The sequence below is a fragment of the Struthio camelus genome, chromosome 2, assembly GCF_040807025.1.
Source record: "Struthio camelus isolate bStrCam1 chromosome 2, bStrCam1.hap1, whole genome shotgun sequence".
NCBI lineage: Eukaryota > Metazoa > Chordata > Aves > Struthioniformes > Struthionidae > Struthio > Struthio camelus.
Genome location: NC_090943.1, coordinates 1,411,272 through 1,432,486, shown reverse-complemented (window position 1 = coordinate 1,432,486; position 21,215 = coordinate 1,411,272). Strand labels below are relative to the sequence as shown.

At 56.3% G+C, this 21,215-nt stretch overlaps 1 protein-coding gene across 4 annotated transcripts; it reads right to left on the bottom strand.

The window, feature by feature from the left end:
* Nucleotides 1-354: 354 nt before the first annotated feature.
* On the bottom strand, nt 355-19,733 carry ELP6 (elongator acetyltransferase complex subunit 6). 4 transcript variants are annotated; one of them, XM_068934000.1, is made up of 8 exons: nt 18,456-19,359; nt 18,189-18,276; nt 11,584-11,662; nt 10,048-10,118; nt 2,923-3,050; nt 2,446-2,638; nt 1,347-1,493; nt 355-1,042 (listed from the first exon to the last, which is right to left on the bottom strand). In XM_068934000.1, the coding sequence occupies exons 1-8, from the start codon at nt 18,470-18,472 to the stop codon at nt 914-916; spliced, it is 852 nt and encodes a 283-aa protein (XP_068790101.1). In that variant the 5' UTR covers nt 18,473-19,359; the 3' UTR covers nt 355-913. The 4 variants fall into 4 exon arrangements, with proteins under 4 accessions (XP_068790101.1, XP_068790098.1, XP_068790100.1 ...); XM_068933997.1 differs by having other exon boundaries at nt 18,760-19,359; XM_068933999.1 differs by having other exon boundaries at nt 19,223-19,353.
* Nucleotides 19,734-21,215: the final 1,482 nt, after the last annotated feature.

Here is a 21,215-nt window from a genome sequence, read left to right as displayed (position 1 = left end):
TCGCCTGCATATCGCGCGGGGACTGCTTCAATCACGCACCCTTCCGCGCCCGCTGCCGGTGCGTGTTAAGCAGCCGGCAAGGCAGCGCCGGCAGCTGCCTCCCCCCGCCTGCGGGGTTGTGTCTCGCACCGCTGGCGCTACCTGTGTTTTACCCCAGCCAAGCCCGGCGAGCCGCGGTCCGAGGAGCGGCAGCGGCTCCCGTCCAAACCTCCGTCCGTTGCCTGCAGCCGAGGGCGCGCGCGGGAAGCTGCACGCTGAACGGACCCAAACGGGCACGGCGCCTTCTCGGGGGAAGTAACGCAGCGAAGCAAGGCGGCTTTGGGTCTCAGAGCAGCAGCACGGAGAGCCACTATATATATAGCTATATGTTCTTTAATTCGGGGCAAGTTGGGAGCTGAGCAAAGCTGTTCGGTGCCAGAGCTGGGAGAAAGGTAAGAATTGCAACACGCTCCCGGGCCATGCCTGCCTCCGCCCGCCCTGTCTCATCTGGCACGTTTAACACCAGCTCGAGGGTGGGGGGACCCGGCGGCGCAGCACCTGGCGCGGCAGGGCCGTGCCTTAGCACACCCGAAAAGGGGAGGCGCGCCCGGAGGCACGCTCGGGGCGCAGCCCCCTGCTTGCGCGGACACACTCTGAAGGTCGTTCTCGCCCGCTGTACCCTCACGCCTATGTCAGGAGCGGGGCGGCAGCACAAAGGGACGCAACAAGCTCTAGGCAAGCTAACCCCGGCGTCGGCGCGCGGCTCAGCGCGGGTTTAAGCCTCCCTCCTGGGTCGGTTTGCCGCGCTGCTCCTGGAGGTGCTGCTGAAGCAGCCAGGCTGCTTTGGTGGCACGTCCAGCCAACGGGACCGGCCTCCCCAGCCCTCCGTGGCGGGCCGTGCGCCGCTCTCGGGGCGCTGTGCCGGGCCCCAGCGTCACAGGACAGCAGCTGACAGCCCTCGGGCGAAAAAGGTGACGTTCTTGTCCTGGATCTTGTACTGGTAGATCTGGAGGACGTCCTGCTCCCCTCCCAGCTGCAGGGATGCTCTCCTAATTATTTTCAACTGCAAAGGGAAAGGAAGAGGAATAACACCCCTGCGGCTGCCCCAACCGCAGCGTCCTCTCCCTCCACCCCCCTCGTGGCTTGCTGGGACAGAAAGTGTCACGCGGGCCCCGTAACCCGTCCCTGTCCCCGTGGTGGCAGCGCCAGCAGAGAGACCAAGCAGCAACCGGGGACCCAGCTGCAGGCAGGTCCATGGGCAGGACGGTTTGGAGAAGCTTCCCGGGAAACTCCCGTGCCGCCGCGGCGCAGGACGCAGCCCGAGCCGCCGCTGCTCCGTCCACCTTTCCATCTCGCAGGGACTTCACCTGCCCGTGAACGTCCTTGCAGAAGCCGGTCGCCAGCCCCTCGGCCCAGAGGATCAGGTCGCTGTGATGGCACAGCGAGGTCACGACCAGCTCGTTTTCCTCATCTTCCGAATCCTCGCTGCTGTGAACCAGCACCACGATGTTGCCCTGGCCAGAGAGCACCGGACAGCGATTTAGCCCCTCGCTCGTTCCTAATCCGCTCGGGGCAAGGGGGCAGATGAGGGATGGGGCTTGCACAAATGCCCGGCGCACTAAGCGACTTAGCCAGCCCCCGGGCCGGCAGCTGGACCTGGCCTGAAGTCTGCTGGGGCAATAAACTGCAGATATATTCACACACACACATGCATGTACGTGCATATATCTGAAACAGTTTGCTGTATATTGATATTGCTGCATACATATATATATATATCTGCAGCCTAAAAGTACCTCAAGCCTTCGTTACGCAACAGCTCCCTAGTTAAACCGGTCCATCAGGCCGGGCAAACGGCAACTCTCTGCGCGGCTCCGAACCAGCTACGTAAAAATGCCGCCAAAGGGAGGCGGGCAGAGCTGCGACGCTCCAGCCTCGCTTTGCGCGAGCAGCGAAGCGCTCCCCGGCGCGACACCAGCTCCATTAAAACCGCAGCCCGGGAGCGTCCGCCTCAGCCCACGCGGGTCACCAGGCACTGAAAACAGCATCGAATTCGAAGCGACGTGGGGCTGCGACGCTCCCGGCAGGCAGCGCAGCGCCCGGGAGGCCTCCGGAGAGAGCGGCCGGAGAGCAACAGCTTGAACTTCTCAGATGGCCAAAAGCCTTCCAAAACCCCCTCGCGCCCGAGCGGACGGAGACGACAAAACCCGGGCTTCGCTCCAGAGGCTCTCGGATGTTTGCGTCTAACGTCAGCGCTCGCAGCCTCGGCCTTCCCGTCCCTCCTTCCCTGCCAAAGCAGCCCGGTTTTACGAAGGCGACGCGGGGCGACCCGCTTCTCCTCGGACGCCCCGGCAGCGACGGCGCCGTTTGCTGACCTAGAGGAGTCCTGCTGCTTACGGACCCCCCCCCCCGCCAACGCCGCCGCCGGTATCCGAACCCGCGTCCCGTCCCCGCCGGGCGCCCTACCTGCAGCTGGGAGCACACGGCCACGCGGCAGTAGTGGACGAAGTCCAGCACGGCCACCGGCGCGGCGCCCAGGCTGAGCAGGACGCCGAGGTCGTCCACCAGCAGCGCGCGGCCCTGCCAGGCGTCGCCGGCGGCGGGGGCCAGCGACGTCCGCACGAACTCGAACAGGGCCCTCAGGTCGGAGGCGCTCTCGCTGCAAGAGAAAGAGGAGGAGGTGGCGGGCGGGAAGGCACCGGCCGGATGCCGGTAGGGACCGACGCTGAGGGCAGACGCCTCTGCAGCGCAACCGCGAGCACCTGGGCTACGGAGCTGGACTGGCCAAAGGGAGACGGCGCCGCGCGGGGCCGCCAGCCCCTGCGGCGCTGCAGGACGCCGGGTTTCCGCCGGGCCCCCGCTCCCCAAAACCAACCCGGGTCCCCCCAGCACGTTTGCTGATGGAGGCTGAGCCCCCGCCGAGCCGCCTCTGCCGGGTTTTACCTTATAAAGCGAAGAGGTCGGGGCCGCCCGGCCTGCTCCTCCTCCCCGAAGAGGACGTCGAGGCAGGACCCGAGGCCTTCCAGAAAGACCAGCTGGCCCCGCTCCTTGGCAGCCGTCAGACTGACGCCCTGGGGAGAGGGGAAGACCCCGTCGCGGCGCGCACGGCCTGGGAGGCAGGCGGCAAGCAGCACCCGCGCCGAGCTTCGTTCGACGGGCGGCCGGGGCCGGCCACCAGGAACGAGGCGCGCGGGGAAGCTCGGCCCGTCGCGCCGGAGACTTTGCCAAGCGTCTCCGTTAGCGGGCGCTGCCCGTTTCAGCTCCGTTGCGTCCCTCAGCCCTGAGTTCGCCTTTCCTTTTCCTCGTCTCCCGCACGTTTCTGGGAGGAAATCAGGCCAAGCGGAAAACTCCGGCTTGGGCGCTGCGAGCGCGAAGGCGAGCCTCGGGCACGGCAGCAGCCAGCGCTTTGGGACGCAGCCCTTTCGTTCGCCAACAGCCCCTCAGCGAGCGGCGTGAGCCAAGGAGCGCTTCGGGTTGCATCGCGCCCACGCCTTGACTAATCCCCATTGTCTTCCCTCCCTTCCCACTCTCCCAGGCTAGCCGGGAGCGGGGGCAGCGGTTCCTGTAACGGGGCCCGCCGGTCTCCTGCCCTCCCTGCCACACCTCTCGCCCAGCCCAGATCCAGCCGTGGCTCACGTACACTGCGAGCGCAGAAATTCAGCTTTTGCAGGTGACGCTTACTCGCTAAAACCCTGCCAGAAAGCCACAGAAGCAGAGAGGCTTCTCTCGCAGAGCGGCAAGGAAAAGCAAACAATGTCCCCTCTTTAAAAGTCCCAGCAGCCTAGCACCATGACACCAAGGCCCGCTGGAGGACAGCGGGAAGAGGGCCATGTCCTGGAGGAAGGCAGGCGAGGGGTGAGAGTGGGTCCCTTCTGGGCCATGCAGGTCCTAGGTGGACCCAGCAAGTCCAGTCTCGTTTCACAGTGGAGGAGCAAGGTCCCGGATGCGCTCCTGCCTTTCAGGGAGGGAGGATGACCATGCCAGAAGCTCCTGAGAAGTTCCAATGCCTTCGTAACGGGCTGCACGAAGGCGTTTTACCAGGCGCGGTGCTGGATGAAGACCTGGACTCCGGTCACCCCACTGCAGGCTCCTGTCGCAGCTAAGACCTCTAGAGATGACCCTCTCTCCATTTGTATAGACAACCCAATCCCACTATTCCCAATTTCTGCACCTTGGTTCAATGGTTAATCCCCAGTGGGATGAAGAGGAGGCAACTCTGCTCCGAGCTCAGTTTGGGCCCAGAAGACTTCTGCTTATTTCACAGGGAAGAGCCTGCACACAGCTGCCTGACCATAACCTCCAGAACAGCGGAGGAAGCACCGGGACAGCTCAGAGAGGGTAGAAAACGTGCCGAAATGTCCAACGGCACCTGCCTCACTGACAGTAGTCCATCACAGAGAGAGACGCTAAAACCACGTCCCCGCTGAAGAGCTGCCGTGTTGCAGAGCACCCAAATGGCGCGTTACCACCCCTGAAAGCTCCAGTTATCTCACTGCACCACGCTCCACTGTCGCAGCACACAGACGTCGTCTTTAGCAATCTGTCACTTATCGATCAAGCCCAGAAATGCCCGTGAAATCGCAGCTCAGCACCACTGCGGTTGAAAGCTCTGCGACGGAGCGCAATCGCTCGCGTCCATCCAGGACGCCATCAACCTGGCAGCGTCGCGTCCCCCCCTGGTCTGGCAGCAGTGACGTACCTTAAAATCAGAACTGCCACTCGCGGCTGGTCACGTCATTACAGAAAGCAAAACATTTGCAGGAGAGAACGCGTAACGGAGCATGTGAGGGGGCAGTTATTAACTCCAGCCATGAACACGACCGTGGTACAAAGTGCAACAATTTGTGATCGAGCAGCTCTCCAAGGTCTCCTCTCCAGCACAACTACCTGCGGGGGAGAACAGAAGTGACCAGGCAACGCACGCCGGTCTGCGATCCCCGGGCTGCAGCAGCGCACAGGGGAGCAGGCAAGAGGGAGGCCAACCGGGGACAAATATATTTTTCCTTTAAAACAAAACAAACGCTGTATAAACGAGGGTGGGAACACCAATCTGGCAAGCTGCCTCGATGCCGTTAGTCTTGCTGCAGCCCAGCATGTTCTCTAGAAGGTCATGACAAATAACATTAACATTCCCTGCTGGCCCTTAAAATTCAGCGCAGATCCTCATGAAAAGAGTGGGATTTGCAGAAAAGGAAAAGCGTGAGGCCAGTGTTGCAGAGCCAGCGTAGGCAGAAAATTCTGGGGAAGCTTTTTCCTATAAGTAAAAATATATCACTGCATTTAGCTAATATATAGGGAACGGGTCCTGGACTGGTAAGACCTGACAGTGCTGTGGGGAAGCAGCAAGTGAGGCAAGTGTTACTTCAGCTGTGTATAAATATTCAGTGTATCACCACACATCAGATGCTACAAGGACAAGATCCAAAAAGTACCACCGTAAAGACTGTATAATGCTAGCCTGCCTTCAGCAGCACTGCTCTGGGGAGGCCAGAGCACTCTCTCCAGCCTCAAATAACCATATTCAGCCTCAGCAGCTTTTTACTCCTGTAAAAAGCCAAACGGGATTGCATTCCTCCTAGTGCGAGTGAGCAGCCGCCAGCCCGACAGGCAGCACCGGGAACCGGCTGGGCTCCGCGCTGCCAGCGCTCCAAACACGCCGAACAAACACTGTCTTCCCTGTGTGCCGGACAAAGCTGTTCCGAAACCGGTGGGAACACCAGCGGAAACCACGTCCTACAGTGCTGAGTAAAGCCACCCCGTGAACTGCCAGCGCTTCTCGGGACCTGGGACCACCAGTCCCCAGCAGAATCGGGAGCATCGCTAAGTTAGGAAGCTCTCTGGACTGCAGCCTTTCATAAGCATACAACCTTCTGCTGGATTCTGCTGGAGATGATTAAGCTTGGGAGATGTAACCTGTGGACAGGGCAACTTAGCCCAGGTAGCAAGGACAGCCAGAAAGGCTTCTTTAAATAAATTGGTAACAAAAGGAAGACTAGGGGACACGTGGGACCGCTACTGAATGGGGCAAGGGACCTGGAAACAAAGGACACAAAAAAAAAGGCCGAGGTCCTGAACACCTTCTTTGCCTCAGCCTTCACTGCTAAGGCCAGCCCTCAGGAATCCCCGACCCACGAGACCAGGGAGAAAGGAAGACCTTCCCTTGGTGGAGGAGGATCGGGTTAGAGATCATTCAGGCAAACCTGACACCCACAAGTCCATGGGCCCTGATGGGATGCACCCACGACTGCTGAGGGAGCTGGCGGATGTTATCGCTAGGCCACTCTCCATCATCTTTGAAAGGTCCTGGAGATCAGGAGAGGTGCCTGAGGCCTGGAAGAAAGCCAGCGTCCCTCCAGTCTTCAACAAGGGCAAGGAGGAGGAGCCAGGAAAATACAAGCCTGTCAGCCTCACCTCCAGCCCTGGAAAGCTGATGGAACAGCTCATCCTGCAGACCATCTCTAAGCACGTGGAGGACAAGAAGGTGATCGGGAGTAGTCAGCGTGGATTCACCAAAGGCAAACCATGCTTACCCAACCTGATAGCCTTCTCTGATGGGAGACACCTGGCTGGGTAGAGGAGGGGAGAGCAGTGAGGGTGGACTACCTGGGCTTCAGCAAGGCTTTTCCACACTGTCCCCCATCACATCCTCACAGGCAAGCTCAGGAAGCGTGGGCTGGACGAGTGGACAGCGAGGTGGATTGAGAACTGGCTGGATGGCCGAGCTCAGAGGGTTGTGGTCAGCAGTGCAGAGTCTAGTTGGAGGCCTGTGTGTAGTGGTGGCCCCCAGGGGTCAGTACTGGGACCAGTATTGTTCAATATATTCATCAATGACCTGGAGGAAGGGACAGAGTGCACCCTCAGCAAGTTTGCCGGCGATACAACACTGGGAGGCGTGGCTGATGCCCCAGAGGGCTGTGCTGCCATTCAGAGGGACCTGGACAGGATGGAGAGCTGGGCAGAGAGGAACCTCCTGAAGTTCAACCAAGGCAAGGGCAGGGTCCTGCCCCTGGGGAGGAATAACCCCAGGCACCAGGACAGGCTCGGGGCTGACCTGCTGGAAAGCAGCTCTGCGGAGAAGGACCTGGGGGTCCTGGTGGACAACATGTTGACCATGAGCCAGCAACGTGCCCTTAGGGCCAAGAAGGCCAATGGTACCCTGGGCTGCATTAGGCAGAGTGTTGCCAGCAGGTGGAGGGAGGTGATCCTGCCCCTCTCCTCAGCCCTGGTGAGGCCCCACTTGGAGTACTGGTTCCAGTTCTGGGCTCCCCAGTACAAGAGAAGCATGGAGCTCCTGGAGTGAGTCCAGTGAAGAGCCACAAAGATGATGAAAGGGCTGGAGCATCTCTCCTATGACCAGAGGCTGAGAGCTGGGACTCTTCAGTCTGGAGAAGAGAAGACTGGGTTGTGGGGGGGGGGGGTCTTCTGTACAAGTATCTGAAGGGGGGGTGTCAAGAGGATGGGGCCAGACTCTTCTCTGTGGTGCTCAGCGACAGGACAAGAGGCAAAGGGCAGAAACTGCAACACAGGAAGTTCTGTCTGAACATGAGGAAAAACTTCTTTCCTGTGAGGGTGACCGAGCACTGGCACAGGTTGTCCAGAGAGGCGGTGGAGTCTCCTTCCCTGGAGATATTCAAAAGCTGTCTGGGCAACTTGCTCTAGAGGACCCTGCTGGAGCAGGGGGGTCGGACTACCTGATCTCCAGAGGTCCCTGCCAACCTCAACCATTCTGTGATTCTGTGGCTGCCCTTGGGCCAGATTATTCCCACCACTTGCCTTTTCCCCGAGCATCTGCTGCCTGATGCTCTGCCACTCTCCCAGTGAACGTGGAGAGCTATGCAGCTGATCTGAAGGCTGCCACCGAGGAAGAGGATAAGGGAAGGGAGCAGCCGGCCATTTGCTGGAGCATGCAGCACACCCAGCCACAACATGTCTCAGCTTGGAGTTGTGCTGGAAATCAGGGTTTGCTGCGTCTGTGCAAATGTCGTCTCTGCAGGCTGCCACTTAGGGATTTAAGGCAGCACTGCTATACCATTTGCTGTAAACACAGCAAATTCCAACCATAAACAAGAGCAAAACTGCCCTGCCAAAAACCACTTTTACTAAGCCTGATGTGTTCATTTAAGCACAGAATTAAAGCAAAGGCAAGCTCTTATGGAAACTCAGGCAGATATAAATAACCAATGCCACGACCTCCAGCTCCTCAGAGTTTAGGAGGAATTCATAACATCAACCACACAGACACTTGTGAAGTTATAATGTAAGACTGACTCAGAGACCTGAAACCAAAGGCACGGGGCCAGCTCGCTGCTGCAGGCAAACGCAATCGCTCCTCGGAGCTCCCCTGGGCAAATCGTATTGTTCTGCTTATCACCTCCCTCCAAGAGAGCAACCTTTCTGGTTCAAGCATCAGGCAGGAGATCATTTCAAGCTGCATTGCACGTGTGCTCCAGCTAATCCTGTTCTCTCACCCCTCAGACACTCCCAGGGGAGAAGTGACAACACCACCTATTAAAAGCACACACACAAGCTGTGCACTGGGAAATTTCACCACGTTAGGGAACACATCGACAAACACGACTCTGCTTTTAGAGCAGATAGGGTTCCCAAATTTAACAGCTGAATCTGCTGCCTACACCAGTTGCTATGTCCTGTTTCCTGTCCGTGGGTTTCCTCCAAGGTTTCCTCCTCTCCACAACATGAAGGCCAGACCCATTCCACGTCCCCAGAGGCTGACATGAGCGGCAGTGGGAAATCTGCTCAGCAGGGGAAAAACATGTTGAGTATCTGAGCAAGAGGAGAAGTTAAAGCCTCACACAGAAACGTGGCATTTGCTCAGTTCATTTTATTCCCCTTAGGTCTGAGCTCTCAGACCACTTATCTCTTTTGAAAGGTAAAAACTGAGTACTAAATTAAATACAATTGTTTCAGCAAGCACCAAAACTCAAACCATGCTTAAAGTGGGGAATGCACCGTTATTACAACACCTGGTTCTCCAACGCCTGGACGTCTTTACAAACAGAAGTTTTGCTGGGATTTCACACAAAGGCAGAGGAGGGAGGACCAATGCCAGCCCTTGTCCCTGGAAGCCCACCTGGACTTCAGGCCAGAGCGTTTCGTGTCTGTAAGAGTCCTGTATGGAGAGCCAGGAGATGCAGGTCAGAGCTGAGACTGCTTTGCCACCACTGGGAATGACCCAACTTACTTTGTTTCTCAATTTCCTCACTTGAAGGCACACATAATCCTTGCCTGACTCACAACCGGAAGGAAAGGTGTTAGCATGTACCCAGCACCACAGCTCCTGAGACGGCTGAAACTCATGGCTTGGCCTGGAGGCCAGAAGAAGCATGAGGTACCTCACTGCATCAGTCTAAGCTTGCCAGGTGTCACAGCCCACAGCTCTTCACCACAGCGTCACCAGGGGGCAGAGGACAAAAAGGCATCTTGGACCTCCCGCACAGCAAGGTGAGCCAGGAGGTCCTGCCAGCATGCACAAAAGCCCTTCGGACACAGCTACCGCACGATTTCTTTCCCCAGAGCACTAATGAAACTGCATCTACAACTCTGGGCTTGCCTGAGGCATACTGATCTTTTCCAAAGAAAGATGCAAGGACTGAGATTTCCGGGCAGAGGAAGCAGCAAGCCAGCTGCAGTTCAGCCTGGAGAAGCAGGAGGGTGGCAGGCCAGCGCCAGCCAAAGGTCTATGCCGCAGAACAAGAGCGGTGCTGGGAAGGTTTCCCCGAGCGACAAGACCAAGTAGATCAGCAGGGAATCTTCCAAATGTGCACTAAATTATCCATCAGTGTGTCAGCCCCTCCAGGCACTCCTAGCATTGTGTCCCCAGCTCCCCACCCCCTTGCATCTGCCTTCTCCAGGGCCATGAGACACGTCTTTTCCCATATCGCCTCCCTTTTACAGCCAGAAATGCTCTCCACCCCTGCTGCAGAGGCACTGATCAGCCCCAACAAGATCTGGGAGCATTTGTCCACATGCAGTTTCCATTCCCCATTTTCACTCCTTTCCACCCAATGGAAGTTACCTGGGCCTGTACCTGTTAACCCAGAGACTTACCAGCTTCTGCGCTACAATGTTATAGTGACTGAAGGACTGGAGCAGGGCCACAAAGCAAACCTTACAGCCAGCTGCGTGAGAAGACAAAAGACACGTTAGCATTTAAATTCCGCAAACTGCAAAGGTGGCACTGTTAAGGCACATAAATCACAGCAGCCAGGTCAGAAATCCTCGAAAGACCTTGAAGTGAGATGGGTCTAGGGAGCCTGTCACTTGCTCCTGGCTGGGCTGCGAGTTTTCACCTTTCTGTGGGTTTTCCTCAGTTTGGGGATTTTTTTATTTCTCAGTTTAAAAAGAGAAAAGGATGAGAAGAAAAGGGTGGCATAACAGAAGCAGAAGGCCCCTTTTCTGTCTCATCCCATGGTGTCCTGGGATCTCCTGGCACTGTTTGCAGGTACCGCTGCAAGGAGGCCAATGGTCGACCATGACACAAGTTACTGAAATCACTGGAGTGCCAAAAGTCCCTGTTTTGGCTCTGGTAGGATAAAGGACCTTGTCTGGAAACACAAACAGAACTAGCAATTTTGACAAAGACGTCTCCGTAGAAGGTGATTTGGGAAAAGCCAGCATGCGACCATCTAGCCTGGTTTGGGTACAGGCAAAAATCAATGTATTTGTTTCTCCCTGCCGGGAAGTAGGACACAGAACACGAGTGGAGGGAAGTCAACGGCCTCACGGACCACCTGGGAGCTCCCAAACGCTGCAAACACCAACAAGGTACTTGGACAACGTGGAGGAGCTGCAGGCAGATCTAGAAGTAGACAGGCAGGAGCAAGGGGGGAAATGAGAGGGTGAAAGCAAGCAGACACGCACCGAGCTGCAGAGCAATCCCACAGCGCTGGGTAACCACAGGGGACAGGTTTTTTTCCCAGGGAGGCGGGGAGCTCCTTGCTGTGACCCTCTGGGCAGCACTGCAGGTCAGCGTGGTGGCAGAGCTGTGCAGTGACTCGGACAGACCCTAAGGCAGTGCCCAGCAGGGTTGTCCCTTCAAAACGCGGGTCACGGCATCAATACCTGCTGGAGGAGCCCAGCGCTCTCCACAGCAATGCTTGACACAGCCCGGTGAGATGCCCACTCGACAGGGTCTGACAGGTTATTCACGGGCAAAACCGTTGGCAGAAGAGCAATGAGGCAACTTGCCGGTCCCTCCCTTTGTTTCTTTACTCGCTGCCAGCTTATCTATTTATCAGCTGTTCCTGATAAATTTTTTAATTGTGTTATAAAACATCTGGCTAGTGAACGGGTTATACTCAGCACGTCACTCTCAGACGCCCATGTGATTTACTGTGTTCGTTGCACTAATGACGAAACAAGCTGCAGAGATTAACAGATCTGCCCAAGGACAGGGAGTAAATCTCAAAAACAAGTCAGGACTGGGACCCACAAGTCTTGACCCAGCACCTCACGCTAATCACAGGACACCTCGCTCTCTGCAGAACCAGTCTCTGCTCAGTTACAACCACTTCATGCAGAAGACACCTCCAAGGAGCAGACAACAGTGAACTTCTGCCTTGCAGAGTCCAGCCGTTCACGTACCTCTGAGATAAAAGGAGAGGAAATGGTGCACCAGGAAGCTGCCATCTGTTCTGGTGTCTCGCAGCAGCGTGAATTTACCCTGGAAAAAAAGAAGTAGAAAAACTTTAACAGAGGAAGATGAGGACACAGACCGCTCCCAGTGCCAGCTTGGCAGACAACACGTCTGCTCAGGCCAGCGGCTAGAAGGGACACTGAAGGTATTAGAGAAGGAAGGACAGGACCTAATGGGACTTCGATTCAGGCTATACGCCACCCTAGTACGTTCGTCCTTTGCAGCTAGCATTAAATCTTTGGAGGCAGAGCACAAACCGAGGTCCTGTCTGGTTTATAAGCTCGCCAACATGCAGGGAGTCCTAGTCACTCTAAGCATGGGACGGTCTCACAGTTTGCACATAACTACATGGTGTTGAGTGTTTTCAGGTTGTGCGCCCTGCAGAGGGCAAGGCTATGGCACAGCTCTGAGTGGTGATGAGCGTCACTGAATCTCACAGTCACAGAACAGCGGAGGCTGGCAGGTGCCTCTGGAGATCGCCCAGTCCAACCCCCCAGCTCCAGCAGGGTCACCTAAAGCAGGCTGCCAAGACCCTGTCCAGTCAGGTTTTGAACATGTCCACAGATGGAGACTGTACAACCTCTCTGGGCAACCTGTGCCAGTGTTCAATCATCCTCACAGGAGAGGGGGGGAAGAAAAAAAGAAGCTTTTCTTTAGCTTTAAACTGAATTTCCTGCGTTTCAGTTTGTGCCTGTTGCCTCTTGTCCTGTCACATTGATGAGATCCCCCCTCATTCTTCTCTCCTCCAGGCTGAAGAGTCCCAGCTCTCTCAGCATCTCCTCATATGACAGATGCTCCGGTCTCTTCATCATCTTTTTGGATGGACTCACTCCAGGAGCTCCATGCCTCTCTTGTACTGGGGAGCCCAGAACTGGAACCATCACTCCAGGTGAGGCCTCACCAGGGCTGAGGAGAGGGGCAGGTTCACCTCCCTCCACCTGCTGGCAACACTCTGCCTAATGCAGCCCAGGGTACCATTGGCCTTCTTGGCTCCAAGGGCACGTTGCTGGCTCATGGTCAACATGTTGTCCACCAGGACCCCCAGGTCCTTCTCCGCAGAGCTGCTTTCCAGCAGGTCAGCCCCGAGCCTGTACTGGTGCCTGGGGTTATTCCTCCCCAGGGGCAGGACCCTGCCCTTGCCTTGGTTGAACTTCAGGAGGTTCCTCTCTGCCCATCTCTCCATCCTGTCCAGGTCCCTCTGAATGGCAGCACAGCCCTCTGGGGCATCAGCCACTCCTCCCAGTGTTGTATCGCCGGCAAACTTGCTGAGGGTGCACTCTGTCCCTTCCTCCAGGTCACTGATGAGTAAGTTAAACAATACAGGACCTAGTATTGACCCCTGGGGGACACTGCTAGTGACTGGCCTTCAGCTGGACTTTGTGCCACTGATCACAACCCTCTGAGCCCAGCAGTTCAGCCAGCTAGCTGTCAGTCCACCTCGCTGTCTACTTATCTAGCCTTCATCGGTTTGTCTACAAGGACATTAGGAGAGATGGTGTTGAAAGGCTTACTAAAGTCAACATAAAAAACATCCACTGCTCTCCCATCATTCACCAAGCTACTTGTCATAGAAGGCCGTCAGATTAGTTAAGCATGATTTCCCTTTGACAAACCCATGCTGACTGCTCTCTATCACATTCCTCGTTTGGAAATGGTTTCTAGGATTAGTTGCTCCATCACCTTCCCAGGTGAGGCTGACAAGCCAGTCGTTTCTGAGACCCGACTTCTTCTTCTGCCAGTCCCCGGGAACCTCCCTGGATCAGCACAACCTTTCAACAGTTATCAAGAGTGGCCTTGCAACAGCATCAGCCAGCTCCCTCAGCACTCATGGATGCACTCCACCGCATCCCATGGACTTGCATACATCCAATTTCTTTAAACGTTCCCTAACCTGATCCTCCCCTACTGAGGGTAAGTCTTCATTGCTCTGGACTTACCCACTGGTCTCAGGGGGCTGGGATTATTGAGGGCCAGTCTTACCAGAAAAGACTGAGGTGCAGACAACACCAAGTACCTCGGCCTTTTCCACGTCCTCTGTCACTAGGTCCCTTGCCCCATTCAGCAGTGGGCCCACGTTTTCCCTGGTCTTCCTTCTGCTGCCGACATGCCCATAGGAGCTCTTCTTGTTGCCCTTCACCTCCCTCAGCAGATTCAACTCCAGGTGGGCTCTGGCCATCCCTGCGTGCTCAGACAGGGTCTTTATATTCCTCCTGGGTCACCTCTCCCTGCCTCCATCTCTTTTACACCCTTGTACGCTGTGACAATCGTCACAGGCCAGTTTGAGCTGGACATTGACAGTGCTGCTATCTGTAGTTCAGACGTGTGTGTGTGACGTCCTTGAGCGTATTTCACGCTAGTCTTCTCTGTCAGTTCTAGCCAGGGCTTGCTAAATCAGAGCAAAGTGGTTGAAATGATGTGAAAAGAACCACATGTAAACAGGCGCCTCCTTCTCCCAGTCCGCCAGGTTACCGCTTTCATTCACCCCTGCTGGAATCTCCCACTGGGGAAACACTTCTCTCTGCTCTCCAGCATCCACTGGTGGCCGCCCAGGAACATCCTCGGGATGCCCCTATGGCCTCTGCGACCCTGACAACTGACGTCCCCTCTGCGCGTGGGCACGTTGTGCCTCCCTGCGCTCACGTGCTCCAGGAATCGAACGTCCCGGCACACATCGCTAGCCTGGAGCTGGGCCGGCTCCTTGGAGACCATGCTGAGCCCCGACCATCTCGCCCTCTGGACCTCAGGCAGACCCGAGGGAATCACCAGGGCCACAGCTGAGTGGCGTCACGACGGGGACCCGTGTAAGCCTTATTCAATCCAAGGACACGAGGAACACTTGCAGGGAGGTAAGTAATAAAAAACAGACCACAAGCAGCCCTGCAGCCACCCGTCGCGCTATTTCCCCAGCTCCCAGCCTGCCCCCAAACTGCCCCCCTTACCCTCCGTTGCAAGCTCACCTCACACATGCCACACTCAGAGCAGAAAACCTGATCATCAAAATGTGTTTACTGGAGCAGAGCTTTCTGCACAAAGTATACACCTTGTTTTCGATCGTGCAGGAAATTAATTCCGTTCATCAGTGCATGCTTGTTATCAGCACCAGTCTCATCAAGGCATTTGTTTCCATTAAAACCTTAGCAAAGATTTTTCTTTAATCAATACAAACCAGAGAAGGGCTGCTTTTAATCACAAAGAACTTATCAATGCATTTTTTCAATCTACTAAAAGAAAAAAGAAAAAAAGAAAGAAAACTAAAAAGCCCTTTGCAGCAACAAACAATTTAGCCATACGCAATTTACAAGTCATCCATCAGCGTTAACTCCCCAGTGCCTAAAACGTGTTATAAGGCGGCGTGAATGGAACGGCAAATATTGAACACGTCCGCAGGGAATGCAAAGCACAATTAGGGGTGCAAAAATGCTGCTCTGCCTCAGCCGAGAGAGCTCTTTTCCACCCACGAAGGGGCTGCGCCTGCGCGGCCAGCGCAGTACCAGGGGGCGCCGGCCTGGCGAGGCATCCTCCAGCGCTAAGCTCGGGGGAGCCTCTGCGTTAGAACAGCACAGGATCAAATGCGACCGTTGGCTTAGCATCTGCGGGCTCACCCGCTGCGTCCCCTCGGACACCCTCTCCCACGCAGCCGGAGCAGCGGCGCCAACGCGGTCCCCTGTCACCTCCCTGGTGCAAGGTGAAAAGGACGGCCAGCTGCCGTGCACGTGCATGCCCTGTGCAAGCAGCAGCCAGGCTGCGCTTGTAAACCCTGCTCTCAGCCTAGATGAAAAAGGACTTCCCACTGCCAGAGTCCCCCGGAGGCTGGGGAAAAGCTCTGGGAACAGCATCCCAGGACTGCCAGAGGGAGACGAGCAAACACTCAATTTACTCACTGCTAAGCAGCGAGCTCCAAGTGCCTGCTACTTTCCTTACCTTACAAAGCAGCTCCTCAGCCACCCAGGCCCTCAAAGAGAGGGCAAGCACGGCCCATGAGCTGGAACTTCAGGGTTTAAAATAAAAGGACTACGTCCACAGAGCTAGCTGGTGTCTCCAGCAAATGAAGGTGACAAGTGCTCACCCTCGAGCTCTTCTCAGGAAAGAGAAGAAGCCAGGAAGGAGGCCTTGGCGGTAACCAGGCATAGGAAGTGCTTGCTGTGACATGGGAGTTGGCATAAAACAGGCTCAAACTGGCAAAGCCAGGTGATCCTTTTGCCAGGCAGACAGTCAGAGTGAAGAGGGAGACACAGAGGCAGCCGATGGAGCTGGCAGCACTGAAGAGCATGTCCTGCTGGGAACAGCAGTCTGGCAGTGAGACCTGCAGCCACCTGGGAGTCCCCGCTATGGACGGAAGCCAGCTCCAAACCTCCTCTAAACCATGCGTGATGCTGGTCCCTGCTACACCAGCCCATGGTGTCCCCAAGCGACCACAGGAAGGAAAAGCTGAGGACATAACCAGGCAAAATTCCACATTTTCTGAGCTCTCTTACCACTGCTGTTTGTTCTGCTGACACCATCTGCGCTTCCAGGACAACTGTAAAGATTTCTTTTGTTAAGTCATTTTGCCCTTTAGCTACTGTGAAAGGACCTACCTAAGAGCTGTGGGAATCCCCACGTAGAGGCAATGAGCCCTGGGAGTCCAACTGTCCGCACGCTGAAAGCAAAACATTTAGCGACCATGCAAGTGCACAAAGGAAGTTCAAGAAGCCCCAGATACCAATGATACCCCAGTCCTCTGCTCTCTGCGGATACGCACTCCCCTTTTTTCAACTAATAAAGTTGGCCAACACATCCTACCAAAGCTAACCCACAGAGGCAGGCTGGGTGTTTCTCTGCACGCATTCGAAGGGCTGTGCTCTTCCTTCAAAGCAGGTCCTTGACATGCCCCAGCCCCTTTGCTGGTAGGAAGGCTGGCAACAGTTCCTGGAAACTCAGGCATCCTTCATGCTTCCCAAGCAACTCACATCAACTCTGGTGGCCAGAGAACTACCCCAAAGTCTTTACCAACTCTGGAGCAGGGCACGGGACACAAATAACAAGAAGCAGAGCTCTACGGGTCATGTCAACACAAGAGGGACAGTATGCAAAGCCAGCAGTAATCTGTGAGGCTTTTCACGTTCTGCAAAATACTGTGGCCGCACCATTTTCATACTGGTCCATACATCTCTTGCACCCGTCCCCAGAGACTGTGTACATCAAATAGTTTAGCAGATGGCAGACAAGAGGAGGTCTCTTGCTGAGGAGCCAGGTAAGTCCTGGCCACATTACGAGGAACTTGTTTGTCGGCACCCAGAAATTCTGCAGCCACTGACCCGGCACCACGGACGTGCAGCCTGGTCCTCTTCCCCCATCTGCATGTCCTCCTCAAGCCCAGAAAGACACTGCTCAGGATGAAACGCTCCAAAGTACAGGAAGGTACTTCTCGCAGTACCTTCTCCATCCATCTTCCTCTGCCTCAGCCTGTTCTCTCTACGTGCTGTTTTTGCACTCTTGCAAAGGCTGCAGGCTACAAGGCAGAAGCTGTAGCTACTTGTTAGAAACTGCCAAAACCAATTGGATAGGCAGCAGAGGGTGTCACAAGCATTCAGCGGTGACATGTCAGATACACCCACACAAGCAGCAGCTACATCCACCTACCAGCCCTGGAGTGAAAAGATCTGTTAGCACTTTGAAAATGCTCAAGCTAGGGCAAGACGGGAAGAGGTTTGCAACAGGGTGATGCTTTTTAACACAGCAGGACGCACCAATTTCTGGCCAGCCTGGGCCATGTATCCCGACACGGCCCATGGAGCCTGTCCCCCAACAGAGAGAGCTCAGCGCTCGTTGCAAGGACAGTGAGATACCGCAGACTGCGCGGCTCAGTGCAGAGATCAGCACTGTCGAGCTGACCTGTGCTACTGACAGCCTACAGGAACTACACAGAGAGACTTGCAAAAGAAGGATCCTTGCAGTTTGCCACTTAGATCTGCAGTTTTCCAAACCGCGGTGAGCAGACTTGCGTGAAAGACGTTCGTCAGAGCACGATTACGTGCACGAGCAAAAGAATGCAGTCCATTTGTTAGCTTTTAACAGCACGTAGCAGTGCATGAACTCTATGAACTTCCAACCTCTGGCATTAGGGAACACGGTTCTGTGGCCAGCAATATTCTGGTGCGATGCCCTAGGCAGACAGCTCGAAGCAGGGAAATCCGCAACATGGGGTAGAAAGCCCAAACCCCTTGTTGATGGAAGAGGAAGAATCAACACAACTTTGAGGCAGTTCCCGGCACAGACTAGCCTTTGGTTCAGCTCCTCTGTGGGGTTCTGCATGCGCCAAGTCACAACTCAGGATCTTGTGGCTGAATCTTCCCGAGGTTTTTGCTCTGCAGAATTTCCTATTCGTGCTACCGCCGGCTGTTTGACCCGCAGCAGAAGCAACGGCATAGGCAGGGTACAGGGGGAACTGGCCGTCACATCGCCGTCCCGCCTGCCCTGCTGTGGACAGCACCGCGATCGAAGGCGGCACCCGGGGTGGGCTCAGTTCTCGTGCTGTTGCTAACACAAGGGATTAGGTGCTAGGCAAGCTTACGTTACTGTAGGGCAACGCTCCGATCCCAGGAATCTGCCTCGCCTGGCCACTACGGGAGTCATTCCAGATTAATTCCCTGGGTTTTGTTCTTTCGCAGCACGGATGGATGGAGAACACAAGGGGTACAGGTGGGAGGGAGGGAAGGAAAAAAAAAAAATCACAGATCGCGATACCATTTGCCCACAGTTCTTCCCCCCAGCCCCGTCAATCTCCCTGACTTCCCTGTCCTGCAAAACGGGCCTGGCAGGTCACAGCCTCCCTCCTCACCTCCATGGCTCCACCATCGAACCTGCCTTAGAAGAGCCTCCGCGCAGAGCTGTGCCAGCAGCCACGCTTCACCCAGGGCTCCTTGCTTAGCGTTTCACATAAACCCTATCGTGAACCCACAGGAGCCACAGGGATTTGGGGATTTACGCAGCCTCAGCTCGGGTCTGTCCCTCACGGAGAGCAACGCTGCTATAACTGAACCTCAGCCGCTGAAGCCATCCAGTGTCGGTGCTTCACGAACCACGTCACTCTAGAGCCCCCGCTCTCTTTTTCACTTAGTTTTTCGGAGCCTCGAGGGCCTAACCTCCACCAGGGCTCCCCCAACTGCGGGGTCTGGGCGTTTCTCCCGCAGGGAGCGGACCGGCTCGCCTCCGGCTGGCTCCTTCTCCTGCAAGCCGCAGGCCTGTACGGCATTACCTCGCCGGCGATCTCTAGCCCGGGGAGAAAGCCGCCCTGCTCAGATCGCAGCCGCTACAAGGCAGGGAGAGAAGTGAGAAACTTAGGACTTATGAAATGAAATACCGGTTATTATTATCTATGCTAATATCTCAGGGAAAAAAAAAAAAAAGCTGTTACACGTTTTATGAACTTTTTCCCTGAAGCGCTTTACAGCTCTTACACCGGACACGGGTGTTTTGCTACCGCATGACTTCGTCAGCACAAAAACTGATGAAGTGAATTAATTCGGAGGCCTAAAAGCGCGCAGAGTCCCACAGCTGTTTGGGGTAACAGGTTTTACTCCCGTTTTTGCTCCGTTTGGTATTTACACCGTGGCAGTGACCAGGCCCTCCGTAAAGGCGGACATCGGAGGTGCCGACACCGCGGCCGGGGACGGAGGCGCCGCCAGGCCCCGGCCCGCCCGAAGCCACCGCCATGGCGGCGCCAGGCCTCCCGCTCCCAGCGTGCCCCGCGCCCTTCCCGCCATGCAACGCGCCCCTCCCCCCCCCCGAGGACTACAACTCCCAGCATGCACCGCGCGGCCCCTTCCGGGTCGCGGCCCTTCTTTGCCGCCACGGCCAGCGGCCGCTGGCCCCGGCCCGGCCTGGCCCCGGCCCCGGCCCCGGCCCCGGCCCGCCCTCACCTGCTCCGGCCGCTGCGGGGAGGCGTTCAGCAGCTCGTTCAGCTCCGCGAACATCTCGCCGCGGCGGCCCCGCCGCGCCCCGCGGCCCCGACGGCGGCCGCGGAGGGCCGAAAAGCTGGGCGCGCAGGCACGTGCGCCTGGGGGGAAGGCGGCGCTGGGGCGAGCAGCGCGCATGCGCGGGCCGCTCCCCGCCTCCCCCCCCCCTCCCCGGCCTGGGGGCGCCGCCTGCTGGGGGGGGCGGGGAGCTCACACTCACACTCACATACACCCCCACACACACTCACACTCACACTCACATACACCCCCCCAAACACTCACACTCACACTCACATACACCCCACACACACCACACTCACACTCACTCACATACACCCCCACACACTCACACTCACACTCACATACACCCCCCACACACTCACACTCACACTCACATACACATACACCCCCTCACACCACACTCACACTCACATACACATACACCCCCTCACACCACACTCACACTCACACTCACATACACCCCCCCACACACTCACACTCACACTCACATACACATACACCCCCTCACACCACACTCACACTCACACTCACACTCACATACACCCCCACACAGCACACTCACACTCACATACACCCCCCACACACTCACACTCACACTCACATACACCCCCACACACCACACTCACACTCACATACACCCCCCCACACACTCACACTCACACTCACATACACCCCCCCACACCACACTCACACTCACATAAACCCCCCTCACCACACTCACACTCACATACACCCCCCACACACACCACACTCACACTCACACTCACATACACCCCCCACACACTCACACTCACAATCACATACACCCCCACACCACACTCACACTCACATACACCCCCTCACACCACACTCACACTCACACTCACACTCACATACACCCCCACACAGCACACTCACACTCACATACACCCCCCACACACTCACACTCACACTCACATACACCCCCACACACCACACTCACACTCACATACACCCCCCACACACTCACACTCACACTCACATACACCCCCCACACACTCACACTCACATACACCCCCACACCACACTCACACTCACATACACCCCCACACCACACTCACACTCACACTCACATACACTCCCACACACTCACACTCACACTCACATACACCCCCTCACACCACACTCACACTCACATACACCCCCACACACCACACTCACACTCACATACACCCCCCACACACTCACACTCACACTCACATACACATACACCCCCTCACACCACACTCACACTCACACTCACATACACCCCCACACAGCACACTCACACTCACATACACCCCCCACACACTCACACTCACACTCACATACACCCCCACACCACACTCACACTCACACTCACATACACTCCCACACACTCACACTCACACTCACATACACCCCCTCACACCACACTCACACTCACATACACCCCCACACACCACACTCACACTCACATACACCCCCCACACACTCACACTCACACTCACATACACATACACCCCCTCACACCACACTCACACTCACACTCACATACACCCCCACACAGCACACTCACACTCACATACACCCCCCACACACTCACACTCACACTCACATACACCCCCACACACCACACTCACACT